The sequence below is a fragment of the Botryllus schlosseri genome, chromosome 15 (assembly GCF_051294905.1).
Source record: "Botryllus schlosseri isolate E-star chromosome 15, Bs_hap1, whole genome shotgun sequence".
Classification (NCBI taxonomy): domain Eukaryota; kingdom Metazoa; phylum Chordata; class Ascidiacea; order Stolidobranchia; family Styelidae; genus Botryllus; species Botryllus schlosseri.
The window spans coordinates 23,299,829-23,313,919 of NC_137250.1; the positions used below are offsets into that span (position 1 = coordinate 23,299,829).

At 40.1% G+C, this 14,091-nt stretch overlaps 1 protein-coding gene across 2 annotated transcripts in view; it reads right to left on the reverse strand.

The window, feature by feature from the left end:
- Positions 1 to 4,587: 4,587 nt before the first annotated feature.
- Positions 4,588 to 14,091, reverse strand: part of LOC145458069 (transient receptor potential cation channel subfamily A member 1 homolog) — a 41,382-nt gene continuing 31,878 nt past the window's right edge. For both annotated transcript variants that reach the window (XM_080336378.1, XM_080336377.1), the window contains 4 exons: positions 9,405 to 9,563; positions 7,702 to 7,853; positions 7,112 to 7,193; positions 4,588 to 5,765 (listed from right to left, as the gene is read on the reverse strand). In XM_080336378.1, coding sequence (XP_080192504.1) covers positions 5,562 to 5,765; positions 7,112 to 7,193; positions 7,702 to 7,853; positions 9,405 to 9,563 — 597 coding nt within the window. In that variant the 3' untranslated portion in view covers positions 4,588 to 5,561. The remainder of the gene's footprint in view (positions 5,766 to 7,111; positions 7,194 to 7,701; positions 7,854 to 9,404; positions 9,564 to 14,091) is intronic.

Here is a 14,091-nt window from a genome sequence, read left to right on the forward strand (position 1 = left end):
CAAAGTACTTTGCTCCATGACTTGAACTCGGACTTGACTCGGTGGTAAATTGAAAATGACTGGACTTGACCCGAGTCAAAACTATAAAAGTAAGATTGACTTGTGACTTGGTTACAACTCTGCTATTATCCCAGGAGTTAGTTTGATGACAAGGATTGGCTATCTACCGGATTTATCGGTATCGCGAAACATTTCAATTCTTGCCTATTTGAGTTGAATTTTTCCCTATTTGTTGCTTTCGTTACATTTCACAATCACAGGATTGTGATTCCAAACTGGCTCGAGCACTAGGGTAGCTGATCTATTGCTTGTGAATACTTAAGCTATCGTTTTAGGAGTAGCACACACTTTCACAACTAGGTAGGCCTACAGTGCGAAATGATTCATCTGTCATCTCACGCTTATGAGAATGAACCCTGATATAAGCAGAGGTGGTCAAAGTAGTCAAGAAAGCTACTCAAGTAGAAGTAGGAGTAGCGACGAAAAAAATCTACTCAAGTACGAGTAAAAGTACTTCTTCCATAAGCCACCTAAAACTACTTGAAGTAGAAGTAGCATTGACTGACTTTAAATCTACTCAAGTAAGTAAGTAGTTTTGAAAACAGTCTTAATTCGTTCGCATGGACTGTCAAAAGCTGCTATAATTGAGCTATGCGGAATGTGCAGAGAGCTTGATTCGTATTAATGCATCCCAGGAGGTATCAAGTTTCGACAGAATAAGCATACTTTCGCATCATGAGTTGCAAAGTATAGTATTGATATGAAAATGCAATACTAACCCTTTGTTTACTGGAGGACCCCGTTTTAGAAAACATCATGGCATGGCGCGGACTCCATATTGTAAGCAGGTCTTTGGAGCCGGAGCCCGGAGCCGGAGCCCCGGAGCCGTGCATTTTTAACGGAGCTGGAGCCGGAGCTGGAGCTCTACATAAAATTCAGCTGGAGCCGGAGCTGGAGCCAGTTATTTGAGGGGTAGCTCCGGCTCCGACGTGTTTCATAAGATGCTATTATACATGCAACAACCATATCTGTCGAGTTCACATAATTCAACAGCAGGCCTTCGCGAAATTAAGAACCGACTAACCATGTTCCTGGGAATTTAACAGCAGACCAGTCGTATCTTCAATGTTCAATTTTCGTACATGAATGCCGAACCCCGATATGCAAAATATGCCTGTGAATTGTGGGTATTCGGCATACCCGTAATTTCATCATCAGCACAACCTTGTTGGCCAATTGTATACGGCTCGAAAATTATGATCACCATGTATTTTCGTTGCACATGTCGATATGACGGGCACGAGCCGAGAAATTCCCTCTCATCGCTGCTATTAATCGGATGAGCAAATACTCGTTTTTTCGTGATAGTTCTTTAATCGGGCCGCGAAATTGGACAGTGTTATTGAGTATGCAATTATGCATGCGAATTGAAATTCATTACTGCGCATCATCGTCATTCACTCCAGTAAGGATTTTCGAGCGTAAATAGGGGATGCCAGAAGAGTAGCCCAAAACCCCATGGTATTTTATGTTGGAGACAAATTACTGATTTGATACGCGATTTCCAATTTGTAGGCTAATCATCTGTTTCGTAAACTTGTAAATGTGCAATGTGCAATTTGTGCATACTGCATATAGTTTAATTCGCTATAGGCATGGCACAGTGTTTATTTCGATTATTCGATTCGTTTCAACGATAAAATATTATATTCCGATAAACTTGATCGACACCGGGTGGACTGGTAACGAATGCACCAATATCGAACTTCAAACCATTGGCCATTTGGTACAAATCAAATTTCTATTGATCACATCGTTATATCCGCCCATATTGCTCTTACTACAGTTACAGTTGAATAATAATCGCACATTTAAAGATTGAATTGAGCTGTATGACTTAATATTAACGAGTACAGGACCAGTGTTAAAACGCCGCATCAGAATTTTAATGCTGTACACAGCAATGGCACGGAGTAAAGTGCGTTCTAGAGCAACTATGATGTTATCTGCAATTGACAAGTATTCAATATGTCGTCACAAACCGGCACGGCGGCACCTATGTCTTCGTTGCTGCACCCGATGTTACTGACGGCTGACAGACTCTAGATTACTATAGATACCTAACCTACGGGTAAATTAGTCATATATATAGACCAGGGGTGACCAACCTTTTCGACTAAAGGGCCACATGAAATTGACGAACGAGTGCGCTGCCCACTAGCCGTGCCAGGCGCGTAAAATTTTCAAAGTTAATAATATTATTACTTTGGTATATGACGGGTCGATTGTATACCGCCCACTATTCGGCATCTGGACATATCGATATCGAGGATTTTCGCTAATATACGACAATCATTTTGTGCCTACCTTTCATCGTCGACGATCTTTCTGCGAGCGCAAACGCGAAAATACTTTCTCCCGTAATTGCGAATAATCTATAGTTAGACTCAATCGGCTAAATCAGGCGTTTTTTCATTTACGGGTGGGGGTAGGCTACAAAGAAAGAAATCGTGTGACAATTAAACACGCGAAGCGTGAAGGAAAATTTTATTACTTTTTTAGTTTATTTTAATGTACGACGATTTACTAAAAATGTGACTGGACCCTAGATCTGCCAATGCGTCGAAACTGATATTTTAGTCATCAACATCCCAAGTGTCGCGGCCAGACTAATCATATTTTTGGTTGGCCTTGCAAGTTCACAATCTGAGCAATTTAATTTCGATAATATAACAGAATTTCGATATTATAATGGGAAATTAGCTCGTGGGCCACCCAAAACCTTTTCGTGTGCCACATATGGCCCGCACGCCGCGGGTTGCCCACCCCTGATATAGACAGACACGCCTTCGATAGTTTTCAGGGCCGGAGCCGGAGCTGAGCCGGAGCAGTGGTAATAATGCGGCTCCGGAGCTGGAGCCGGAGCTAATCTATGCTAGAAAAAAGCTCCGGAGCCGGAGCTGGAGCAATGCAAATTTAGGGCTGCTCCGAAGCCCTGATTGTAAGTCCCAAGTTTAGGCGAAGAGAAATACGGCGAAGTTGTATCGGATACTGTTTCAACACTTTGCGCGATTAGTATACGTTAATAACAAATATGGTGGATCGTAAAATTCGTATTTAGTGTAGCTTTATTTTCTGAAAATAGAGGCTTTACTACACTTGCTTTTATGCTTCAACATGTATGTTCTGCTGACAAAAGAACTGAAAGTAATTCGAACTCAAAGTGTGATACTCGGAATTGAAAGTGAAATACAAATACCGCTTCTAAAAAGTGTAAAATAAATTTCATGTCTTTTATCCATGAACCTTCTAAAGTGATCTGTTAAAACAGGTGTAACGTTCAAAAAAGCCAGATTTTTCAGATTGAATTAGCAGGACACGTCATGAGTTGCTAGATTACGATATTATAGGTAACTGCTGGATTGCGAAACGGTAGTTTCAAACGTTATGTGGCCATATTTACTGTGATGAAATATTTCATATGGGCGACAATACGGTGTGAGTGAAACCAAGCAATCCCGTACCTAAATTATATTCACTGATACTTTCGTGAAAACATATTTGTCACTCCATAACTACTGTGCGCGAAGCGCAACAAAATTTCTGGGCTTTACCTGACTTTCATGAATATTAAATGTTGGTACTCCGTGAAAACAGCCCGAACTTCCTCAGGCTATCTTTAGTATTGGGGGATCAAACTACTTGTACTTGACAAACTGAAAATAGCGAAAAGTAAGTAAGTAGATCACAAAATATTTCGAAGTAGAAGTAGAGAAAATCAGACCTACTTGAGCAAGTACCAGAAGTAGAGGAAAACTACTTGAGTACTTCTAAAAAGTGGAAGTACTTCGTTACTGACCACCTCTGGATTTAAGGTATCAACTGAACTTGTTTTGTTGTTGTATTTCTTTCCAATTCGGAATTGAATTATATTTTCAAGTTCTTGCGAATTTGAAAAGACCCACCTATGGTTCATATTGGTTTCGTGATTGATATTTTTGAGCGATTTCATGACATCTGCTTGCCGTCTCGCGATGAGGAATTTGTCGCTAAAACGTATTCTGCTGAAGGTATAATATCTAGATTTATAGACTGGGATCACGGTAACGTCCGGCAAACTAATTTCTGCTGACGTTCGGTGCCCAGTTCGCTGAAAACTCAGATGCTATTTAGCCTACACCCTATGGTGAAACTATATTATTTCTTATACCTTGCTATGACATCTACTACCGTACGGATTTTATGTTCTTGCTATGCTTCATTTTCGCAAATGAATGTCTGAAAGCATAGAGGGAAGGCTGAGCGTCGTAAATGTGGATTGTGGAACTAGTGTGTCGAGAGGCGTATATAGTTGCGAAGTGCTGTCCAGAAGGAAAATCTTACTGCAGTCCTATCAGTGTCAGCATATTAATAATTTATATCATTTCAAAGCACCACAGTATTGCGATATAATGAAAAGATAGGAAGGTATCGAAACGAATTGGGGTAGCCTTCGAAATCAGACACTTAACTATCGCCAGCTATCACCTTGTCAAGTTGTACCTAGTGTAAAAACGATCCTCGATGAAACACAGCGACAGACACACATAGAATCGTAGTCTCATATATTTATATAGACTAGAACTGATCCCCTCTATAAAATAAAATGTCCAAGTTTCCCTCTGAACGAAGACAACTGGGAACATGAACTTTTTACGCCCACGAGTACGGAAGACTTCTCCGATCTTGGTTTAAATATGAAATCCCCGTCACTCGAATCGCAAGTATAGTAGCTTAATACATATAATAACTATTTCGCGTGGGAAGAAATGTGCGAATGGACAAATATCAATATGGTGCATTAAATATATTTCAGTTAGATGAAACTATATAAAAAATAGATCGGAAATTCTTAAACGGGCGGACCGCTTCATTTTCGTGTTTAGTTACCATCAACCATATAATAGCAAATCTTTGATAAACGCGATCTTTACAGCAGGTAATAAATTAGGAAGTAGCAAAAAGGGACCGATGTTCATTCCATTGTTTGATAAGGCGGGTTATTATACGTCCTCTTTATTAATAAATAGAAAGTGTCCACGGAGGACGCCTAATAATGCCCCCCTTTTGGGGAATTTCTTCTCAAGCCTAGAAATTAAAATGCGATCAAAACATCGATATCACATTTTGAATAAAATATCGGCCATCAGAGGTAAAGTAATATCGGCAATTTTTGTGGAGGCACAGCACGGTAGTAGGAAGTGAGAACTATCATCTGCGACTTCTAGACAGGGAATATTGATCTGTTTTTTTTCGACTACAGGTGTCCAGATGGATCCTTTCTAGTGTATTTCATATCCAAGCATATAAATTATGGTAAAGATGTTCAAATAAATGCTCTGAAGTTCTGGACATGCGCCTCATTAATCTACAATTGAATATCGGGATTATCTATGAAGGTGCTATCCGATATTGGCCGTGCTGTAAAGATAAGTCCACGCCACCATGCTAAAAATGGTTGCACAATGCACAATTACCCAATGAGCCACCAATCATCGTTATTCAAGGCTGAAAACAACAGATCAGAAGAACGGTCGATTCAACTGCGATCGTCTTTTGCTTCCTGTGATTCCGAACGTTTTCCGAAGCGCCCGCGCCCCCGGCACTTCGACCGGAGATTTCACTCCCACGCTAGCCTCGCTCTTCAGGGACCGTTGCGACACGGAGGCCAATCGCTCGAGGCAGATCTTGATGAGTGATAAATCGCGGCCGATTTTTTCCGTGTCCTGTTAAAGTGAGGGTGGATAGCACCACAGATTACTAACGTACTGATAGATGCAAAACAGGTGACTACACTGATGGGCAGCCAGATACGGATAATGATCGCCAGATAAATGGCTGCCCGACATTTGAGCATGCGGCTCAATGAAAACGACAGTTGAGCAGAGCATGCGTCACTTCAGCATGTGACTCCATAACACCTATACCATGGGCGGGTAGCTTACGGTCCGCGGCCGGATTTTGAGCCGCCCGCAGACAGATTCTACCCTGAAAGAGAAATTACAACCTGAAACGTGAACAATAATTTTTGTGTCACTGAATGAATCCAAATTTGCCAACTTGAGAAAGATACTTGTTCTGTGCGAATCTGCATACATTTGCGAGCAATTATATTCGATCATGATCACCATCAACAGCAAACCTGCGTCCCAATCTAACTGATGTTCACGCGTAGACTTTACTGAGGGTTTCTTAGTCTGACATGGAGCCAGAGTTAAAAGAACTTGTTGACAACTTTTGATCGACCACAGATGTCTCATTGACTTCAACCGCCATTGAAGTACATTACGTTAATAAATTCATTGAAGACTGTTTTGGTCTATATGCTATAAACTTAAAGTTTACAATAAATACGATTTATTCCTTGTTTAGGTGGATAAATATGCGAATAATGCATCAGTTCAGGAATCCCCACCAACTACTTCATTTTCCCATATCCGGCCTGCCGAGTGGATAAGTTTCCCGCCCCTGCCCTAAGCTAACCCCGACCCCAACACTAATCCAGAAATCAACCCTTCTATATATCCTAATCCTAACACGATAATTAACCCACATAGTCGCGGGGGAATCTAAGTAGCTTTATGTCCATTTTTCCAATTTTGAGATCCATTTTTCAAATTGATGGAAAATCAAGTTTTTGTAAAATTTTCATTTTTGTCGTTCATATCGTATCCATGCTTCTGTTCGTCACATTGTTTGAGAGTTAATCATGGCTAATATATGGGCGAAAAAATAAGAACTGCACATAAAGTTAATTTTCTCAAAATGGATAAAATATACATAGTCATGTGTGGCATGCTCATAGCTCCACGGACCTAAAAAATCAATGATAATTTGGCCAGGTCACTCCCACTACCCCAAATTTCCATTTAAAAGACGGAAATTGGCATTGTCTTGAACAATTGGAGCGCCATAATACAATCACCGCATTACAAATGACGTGTTGCGGTTAGTTATCCAGGATCATAGAAGAGTGACATTCATTTGACACGAAATAATAAAGATTAACGATATTTTCGATACGAAGCCGACGTCACTTCCTGCTGTACGAGATGAAGAAACACATGATCACCGATTCGGGTCTTTCTTGCGCGCGGGTCTTGATTAGTTCCGCGGGAGAAATGTAAGTGGTAGCCAGTCCGTATACGTTGAACCTTCAGAGAGAGTGAGAGAGTTTTAGGTATTTCGTTTATCATGAAATATAGAAAGCGATGTTGATAGCTATATATACAATACAAGCATAATAATACGGAAATAACATTAGGATGGTATTGGTAGGGAGACTCGATATAACTGAGGTCCCCAGAGCCGGTGTCAGTCGTAAATATGACGATGTAGAACAATTTCTTCACTCAGTTAAGTTATAGGAAAATAAATTAGCAAATAAACGATGAATACAAAACCAAGCCAATATACACGGAAAACGGCTTCCGCTGTGTACACTGTAACGATATCATTCATATATGCATGTGCAACAGACAACAACAATTTGACCCAAGTACACCGTGCTGCTATTGTTGTAACATACGAACCAAAAAAAATAACTGCATTTACTCAAAATGTAACATCACTACGGTGATAAAATATAATCTTAGTACTTCAATAAGAAAACAAGTGACAGAAGTCTCTCACAACGCCACAAAAGCAGTCTAGAAAACTCACCACGCGCTCAGACGATGTTTCCATTTCATTTTCCGTCCGTCTTTCCTGAACGAGAACCGCGATTTGTTCGGTTGTTCCGTCACACAGCCGCAAGCGATCCTCCTACGCGGGATGTCCGACAAGAGACATTCGCACGATATTACTTTTTCGGCCTACGCAAAAAACGGACTTCTATTCGACTCTTCTTCGGCATATTGTCCTCTCGACGAACGTCACGAAGGATTTCGACAGTAAAGTAATTGGATAAAATTAATGTCAAGAATCCGGCGTTACAAACTAGAACGTAAACATGGAATGGCAACGACCGATTTTGCAGCTTCGTTCCGCTTCGCTGAACCTTTACTCAGACTTATTTTACGGCAGCTACTGTAGGATTTCTGGCAATCCAAAAGTTGTCTTGCAGAGCTCAGAAGTTACTGTATCTGGTCTTGTTCGATAGCTACTGTCGCATTGATTCCGAAAATATCAATCAAAATATGGTCAGCCATCCGCACTTAGATGAAAAATCACCGTCAACATCTAAAATCTGCATTGTTCAGAACAATCGGATGACCGCAAAACAATGACCAATTGCGGCTCTTCGATTGTTCGGACAATGCAGATAATTCAGACTTGGAGGGTGAACTCCAAGGGGTTCAGTGCCTGGTCATATTTTCATTTACATTTTCGGAGTCAGTGTGACAGTAGCTTTCGATCAAGACCAGATTCAGTTGATTCTGCGGTCTGGAAGACAACTTTTGGATTGCCAGAAATCCTACAGTAACCGTTGTAAAATAAGTCCGAGTAAAGCTTCAGCGAAGCGGAACGAAGCTGCAAAATCGGTCGTTGCCATTCCACGTTTACATTCTGTACTAGAAATATAGAGATTGTACGTACAATCTCTATACTAGAACAGTGCATGGTTCTTCAACTTTACAAGCCTTGCGAACCCTAAGCCAATCTGCGAGCCTTCGACGAACCCCAAATTTTCGCCCAGTCACAGAAGCAAAAATATATTGTACTACATCTAATACATAACTATAATATACTGGTGTACTGGTGGTGCATACCAGTGATGAGCGGATAGTGCTTTTCGAGACTTCGAATCCCTCCGACAACTTTAGTGTCTGAGGAAAACTCCCTTCGACTCCGAACAGCTCAATCCCAGACTCCGAGATACTCCAACGAATCTCGTCAAGTATCCGAAACAGTGGCAAGCATGGTACAATTGGTAATGTGTTTTACTAAATTTAGTGATAATATGGCTGGCCTCATAGTATTGTCTACTATCCAGTCCCCAATTGCAGTGCAGATGGCTGATTTTTATGCACTTGGCAATCATTTTTGCATGTTACCTGTCATATTACAACTTTACAAGGTGTCAACTGTCTGTGTTTTGGTCTGTAATCATAATCAAGAGTGTATTCTGGTCAGAGCTATCCAAAGACATTGGAGACAAAAGTTACAATACTCCGAAATTCTCCGAAAAAATATCTGTAGTAAACTCCGACTCCGCTCCGACTGTCACAAAATCGGCAAAACTCCGCTCCGAATCCACTCCGACTCCGCTCCGGTGCTCATCACTGGTGCATACTAGTATACAGAATGAACTGCTGTATTCCCCACGAACAGTGACAAAAGAACAAAATCATTGAAATAACAGAGAAGGGCGAGTGAACTACTGAATTCGGCCTAAAACTGGTAACCAGAAGGCGAAAACTTACCTTGAGTGCAATCATTTCTGCTTTGGCCTGATTGTGGAGAGACTCAACGTCAGAAACCGCCAGTCCTACCAGCAGGTTGAGGAGGCAGATCACCATAAGAATCGTGAACGTGACGTAGACAGCGATGGCAGCCTCTTTTTGCAAGATAGACGTTGACGACTGCAATCAGATTGCATCGTGTAGCAGACTTCATGCGCCCTCTATTCAAGTTGGCGCCAGGAGGATTTCAGGCACGAGTTGGTATCTAGTAGTATGTGACATGTGTAGGCCTACTCACTGTACTGTTGCAGCCGCGTAGATTTTTACCTTTGTAGTGATGTATGTTCCGTTACTGTGATTACTCTACCGTTGTACTGTAGGTGCAGAGTTGTAAAATGTACATTGTACATGTACTGTACAGTAGGGCTGTTCAAAAATAACTTTTTTTTCCTGATTCCAGCCATTCACTGATTAAATTGTCAGGTTGCCACAACAAAGGCTGCACATCAAATTTGGTTCAATTCGAACATGTCTAAGCGTCCGCAGAGCCAATTAAAATTTTTAATTTACTACGTAAAATTTAAAAAAAAAAAATTCAAATTTTTCTCTCAACCCCATGAAAATGTTGAGATGTCTTGAAAGACCATGCAAATGAAATTTGAGTCAATTCCAACCTGTAGAAACGGAGTTATTTGAGTTTTTCGTTGATAATTCTCGGATTATCCACCAATCAAGGATAATTAGAGAATTATCAACGAAAAACTCCAATAACTCCACTTCTACTAGTCCGAATTGAGTCAAATTTTTTTTACATCGTCTCTGAAGACAGCTCAACAATTTCATGGGGTTGACAGAAAAATTTGAAAATTTTTTTTTTCAATTTTCCTGTATAAATTAAAAATTTTAATTGGATCCGCGGAGCCCTATACTTGTTAGAATTGAACCAAATTTGGTGTGCAGCGTTTTTTAAGGTAACCTGACAATTTAATCACTGAATGGCTGGAATCCGGAAAAAAAAGTTTTTTTGAACAGCCCTACTGTACAGTTATAGTATTGTGTCACAGGTACAATACCCAGTCACGGCACCACTCGCGGAAAACTCACTTTTTCACTAAGACGAGTGTTACGCCGTCATCGTCATGCATGGGGTGGGAATGGGAATGGGTAGATAACTAGTTAGTTAGTTATCTGTAGGTTAACTGAGTACGTCTTTCTCGAGCGAGAAGCTACACCGGTACGGTACTTCCAAAGCTTCATCGCTGGGCTAGCTGCTAGGACATTTGATATATTTTTGACATTATTCGAAAATATATTCTGTCGTAGAAGATATAGGTGTTGGTCAATGGTCAGTTGTGGTGAGCTTTGCGGGCACAACAGCTACATTATCGACGAAGTCACCACGATTAAAACGGCGTGATATATTATCCAGTAGTAGGCCTAGCCATGATCCCTTCATATCAAGCACTATCACTATCACTGGGTGTCAGTGATAGTCAGATTCGCAATCCCCTCGTCCATCGTTGCTCGGACCGTGTCGTTTCCATTCTACATGTACTGACTGATCTAAATATTTGAATTCTATTGGTTGCTAGAGCCAACCAGAGTTGGATCAATTACAATATTTTAATTACATTACAATTATATTACTCAATGCTAAAAATATCAAATTACAATTACTGTTAAACATGTAATAATTACAATTATAATTACAATTACAATTACTTTTCAACGGGTAATTGATTCAGTAAAGAGGTGTTCTTTGACAACCGTAGCAACATAATTAGCAACAATCTCAAGCTATTCATGTTTCATTTCTGATATGTACAATACCCTTTAATTAATAAAAGCTCGAACGTATTCGAACTATTCCTAATCATGAGTACTGAAAACTACAGGCACAGAAATATGTTTCAAGCGACTGTTAACAACCAAAGATTTGATCGACTAACAGCGAATAGGCTACACGAAAGTCAATGAAATGTAATCAAACGATTAGGCTACTCAGAGCTGAGTCAGGATAATGAAATGTAATTACAATTACACAAAATAGAAATGCTACAATTGCAATTACAATTACATGAAAAAATGTATTAATTACATTCAGCTCAATTACAAATTACAATTGATCCAACTCTGGAGCCAACATTTTCACACCTTTGAATATCACTAGTTAGTTACTTAAGATTTGTTCTTGTTAAATTAACAATATGAAGTTATTGTACCATGTAATTCTGAAGTTCTTTACCCCATAGGGCTTGTTCTTATCCAAGTACCAAGAAGAATATACCTCATGATCACAGTGATGTATTTTGTAATAAGTTTACTGTTGTTTTGTTTCATTTTATATGCTACAACAATATTACCACTGTGTACATGGGTCAAATTGTTATTTTCTGATCACTCCGTCAACAATGAAAACCGCCCTTCACTGGTGTTGCTGTCTTTTGTCTACTTTCATTTATTTCGTTACTCGTTGCTGTGCTACTCGACGGAGAGAAGAAATTGATGCATATTATTATTAATACTGCCAAATATGCTTGGGTGACTTAGGCCAAGAACGCTTTGGTCATATCGGGTCTCCCAGTCTATATACCATGTAGAACCATGTAGTCAGAGCGTGTATATGGTATAGTACTGTTAATGATACCGGTACGATAGCGTAAAATAAGTCATTGATGATCCAGTTGGTACGCAGTGGGGAGAGATGTAAATTAGTGCAATGCGTGCTGAAAAAGTTTGAGAAAGACTGGCCTAGTAGGTACATTTCAGTCATGTGGATTTGTGCCGCTGTAGTAATGTGTGTACTGTGTACCGTTGATATTGGAGGTTGGGTTTTGGCTATCTGAATAAATCCTCGTATTTGAACAAAGGCCTACACTAGGGTTGTTCAGAATTGACCGACTTTCAAAAAGTCCAGGTTTTCAGTCCGATTCCCATGCCTTATACCTTAAAAACATATTCTGGCTACTTTTTTTTGTAACTCGTCCCCTGCATCCGTGTGCACATTGAGCTGGAAGAATAGCAGCTGAAAATAGGGGATTCCCCTAACATCTGAGTGTCACGATTTTACCTAGCCTAGTTAAAGTGACATATAACATGGATTTATGCAGCTGTTGCGGTTTGGAGTGCTACAAAACCCCATTATATAAAGCATTCCTAGCTCAGGATATCATTTCCATGTCCCACACTGCCTTAGAACTGCTCAAAACTACCTAAAACTGATAGTCATTTTGTTGGATCACATATCCTACACCCCTCAAACCTACCCGGCACTGTTCATCAATTTCCTGGATCCCCATGTGCAAGAAAACAACTGTAAATGTAACATCTACTCACAGCCACATAATAAACATCACATGAAACGAAAAAATAAGGCAAAGAAAGAGATCAACTTGGCAAAATATTACATAAATCAGGTGGGTGAAATGGTTGATTTCGAGAAATCTGCATATCTGTTCCGGTGATCTTCCACAGCTTGTAGGAGGCTCGCTCGCTGTTTTTTGTCATCCGTCATGAACGCAGCATAGTCGGTATTCAATTTTACCATACGGTCTGCTGCATCATTAAAGTGCTACAGCAAAAGCACAGGCTGATGCATCATTTGAACTGCTGGAACTTTGGAATTTAACAAAATCTGTTAGAGCTCTTGTGTTTGACACAACATCCTCAAACACTGGTAAAAACAAAGGTGCGGTTCCGTTACTTGAAGAATTGATTAACAGGAAAGTTTTCTACAATAGCTGTCGCCATCATATCTATGAACTGGTCATTCGAGAGGTTGGGAAGTGTTTGTTTGGATCGACAACCACGGGCCCTGAAAACACGGATTTTAATACCTTCAAGAAGAAGTGGAAACATATTGATAAATCAAGAAGCTATAAAACGCTGCAGTTTATTGAAGGCCGCTGGTTGGCGATGAAAGCTGATGAAGCAAAGCAAGAAATATTTCCACTGATGAAACCCAATGATGGAAAGCAGAAAGAGGTCTTGATAAGAGATGACTACAGAGAATGTGCAACAGGCACCTTGGCGATTTTGGATGACAAATATGTTGATCATCGTTTTCACAAGCCTGGTGCTACTCATAGCGCTAGATGAATGAGTCAAGTCCTGTACTGTCAAAAAATGTTCATGTGGAGTGAGCAAATGGACTATTCTGAATATTTCATTGAACGAATCAATACATTCATTCCTTTGTTTTATGTTCCAGCTTGGTTGAAAACTGTGATATTGCATGTGACGCACCTTGGAATGATCTTAAATTCCTTCATGACATGAAAAACTTTTCATTATGCGATCTCACTGTTGCTGATGTGGCATACAAGAAATTGCGAAAACATCATTGGTATCTAACTGAGGAAATGGTGGTATTTACCACGTTCTCGGCTAATCCAAAGTGTCCTGACAAACTGAAGGAAGCGATGGCTGCTAAATTGCTGAAAATGCCAATCCCTGAAAAATTTCGCAGAGGTAGCCTATGCCTCTCAGTCTGATCTCTGACTCTGTCTCTGAGTCAATGAGTATGGTCGATTTGATTGGGCTAGAATCGTGGTTTCTATTTGATGCTATACATGTTGAACATGATTGGTTGAGTCTTTCAGTTTCGGAATGGCATACTGATCCGGATTTCGTGACTGCTCAAGAATTTGTGAATACTGTTGAAGTAGTTAATGATGCAGCAGAGCGTATGGTAAAATTGAATACCGAC